This window comes from Priapulus caudatus, unplaced genomic scaffold (assembly GCF_000485595.1).
Source record: "Priapulus caudatus unplaced genomic scaffold, Priapulus_caudatus-5.0.1 Scaffold396, whole genome shotgun sequence".
Classification (NCBI taxonomy): domain Eukaryota; kingdom Metazoa; phylum Priapulida; class Priapulimorpha; order Priapulimorphida; family Priapulidae; genus Priapulus; species Priapulus caudatus.
In genome coordinates this window covers 137596-140295 of record NW_014577457.1, presented here as the reverse complement: position 1 = coordinate 140295, position 2700 = coordinate 137596, and the positions used below count along the sequence as shown (strand labels likewise).

Below are 2700 nucleotides of genomic sequence, written 5' to 3'. Positions count from 1 at the left end.
CACACACACAAACCCACCACACACACACATGCACACGCACACGCACACGAACACACACACACACACACACACACACACACACACACATACTCGCACACACATACGCACATGCACACGCACACGCACACGCACACGCACGCGCAAACGCACGCACACACACACGCACGCACGCACGCACGCGAGCGGAGATAACGTTTATGACCATATTGTTGCACCAGGATTGCACCAGGATTGCACCAGGATTGCACCAAGATTGCACCAGGATGAACCAGGATTGTTGCAGAAGAAAGTGTCATGTTATATTGCTACATTAACAGCAAACATTAGAACACGCAAAGGTAGTTTTCCATAACAGCCGATAAAGTTGTTAGTGTTCCAATTTCGGGACCCGACCAACCACTCTCCCCCACTGTGCTCTGCACTCACATCTACCGGACAAACAGACAATCCCAATCGTATCAGGAGTGGATACTAGATTCTCTATGATCCACTCCTGATCGTATCTAACCTTTGCATGGCGGGTTTCCATTGCAGCCTCTCGTATCGATGCTGCTTCCCAAGCAATCTGCCGGGTTGTTGGAGGGATGACAAGATCTGTGTCGCGTGCGAACGCCTGCATCACATGTTACTGAACAAGACGACCACGGCCCCCACGGTGTCCAGTCCGAACAGGCATCCGTAGAGCAGTTGAGTACGCCCGACTCACATACACTTAAATTGAAATGCAGACGATTAATTAATTAATTAATTAATTAACCAATTATTAATTAATTAAATAAACAATTAATTAATATTTAATTAAACAATTACTGCCCGACCGTGGTTGTAACAGTCGCACAATGAAATCCGTTTTTTTACTCTTACTATTTCTACTCTTTTTACTACTACTTCTACTTATAGTAATAGCCGCGGAATAAAATGCAACTGTGCGTTAATATTAGATGGTAAGAGACATTANCAACATTATTATTATTATTATTATTATTGTAGCGCGCGCAATGCATGACCTACCAATCGAGGCAGCGTTTGCTAAGGACGTAACCGGGCGGGAAGCTGGTTATAGGGTTGCCGTTACTATCCAACGGTCGCACTGTGCCAGCCGCTACGAAGTCTTCACTCCATGCGCAGTAGCACTCGCTGTACGGTATACACTCACCCGCCTGCGACGCCTGAAACATCGCAACTAGGGCGTATCAGCCCCCACCCATCCACGCCTAGTTTCTATGCTCGTATAACTTTCGTATTTCGTAATTTATATTTTGTGTGTTCAATTAACATCTCGTAAGAGCACGTTTCTTAATCTCGTGCTCGCTCTGTGCATCTGCTATAAGTGAATAAATTTTACTAAAAATAATAAATAAAATTTAAATTAAGTTTAATTGTTAATATAATTAAGTGAATATAAGTTAAAATTACACTAGCTTTTTTCAGAGTACCGGTAACACACACTCTCCTAAGCATTCACTGTGGCGTATACCACCCGGTGATTTATTTTATGAATTCTAAACGTATCTGCGGCGTTTAACATGTAAAATAGTACTTGTTTTTTACTCTTCAAGAGCCTATAGTTATATAGCATCACTTCACAGATACCATCGGGGAGTTAACTGTGAGAAATCTTACCATGCCAGACGGGCAGACACAGCCCGGCACACAGTCAGTATCGTTGTACACACATTCGGAGTAGTCTGGAGACAGATCTTCGCAGAGCACTGGACACTTGTTAGCGCAAGCATGAAACTCTAATCCTGGCGGACAATCCACTCCTACATGGCATCGAAAATAATTTGTCATTCACACACGAATTCATCCTGCGACAGCACGCTATAGAAACTCCCGTTAGAATGCAAACAGTGCACCATTGCATGCTAGGGAGATAGTAGCTCCAAAAAACGAATATATATATATTCCTATATAGAAGACCTGTATAGACAATCAGTCGCACAGCCTCGTCGGGCCAGGGAGATAGGAGCTTCTTATAACGATATCAACTGCGATAATGATGGAATATTAGGCTATCACATGATGTAAGTTATCTGGTCACTCGTTGAACGCAACAACTCGCTTAATTGTACAAGATGATGAAGATGACAAATGTAATAGTATGAGTATAATCATATGATAATATGATAATAGTGAAATTGATAATGATGATGTTAATGATTATGATGATGATGATGATGATGATGACGATGATAATGATGATGATGATAATAATAATGATGATGATGATGATGTTGATTTTTCTTCTTTCTTTTTTCCTTCTTCTTCTTCTTCTTGTTATTATTATTAAATACTATTCATATATAGTGGATTTACCGCATGGGTCTTCTCCACAGGTTTCTCTCTTCACGATTGGGTCTTTGCATTTTCCGTTCTTATTTGCCGGGGTGTTCACTGTTCTCGTTTGCTCCCTATAGCCACCGTCGCATGTCTGTGAGCAAGGGCCCCACGAAGTCCAATCGGTCATAGTGCAGCTCTCTACACAATGAAATAACATAACAATATATGCATTTCCTCTATATATCCTATGTACATCTATGTATATGTCTCTCTCTCTCTCACTCTATATTTCCCCGTCTCTTTCTTTTCCCCTCTTTTTCTCTCTCTCTTTCTCTCTCTCCCTCTCTCTCTCTCTCCCTCTCTCCTTCCCCCCTCTCTGTCTCTCTCCATCTCTCTCTCTCTCTCTCTCTCTCTCTC

The 2700-nt window shown here is 42.1% G+C and overlaps 1 protein-coding gene across 1 annotated transcript in view; it reads right to left on the bottom strand.

Annotated features, from left to right (window-relative positions):
- Positions 1–1007: 1007 nt before the first annotated feature.
- The window catches only part of LOC106809923 (SCO-spondin-like), a 26758-nt gene continuing 25065 nt past the window's right edge, over positions 1008–2700 (bottom strand). Inside the window, exons 32-33 of the mRNA XM_014813163.1 lie at positions 1624–1766; positions 1008–1169 (exon numbers count right to left, since the gene is read on the bottom strand). Coding sequence (XP_014668649.1) covers positions 1008–1169; positions 1624–1766 — 305 coding nt within the window. The remainder of the gene's footprint in view (positions 1170–1623; positions 1767–2700) is intronic.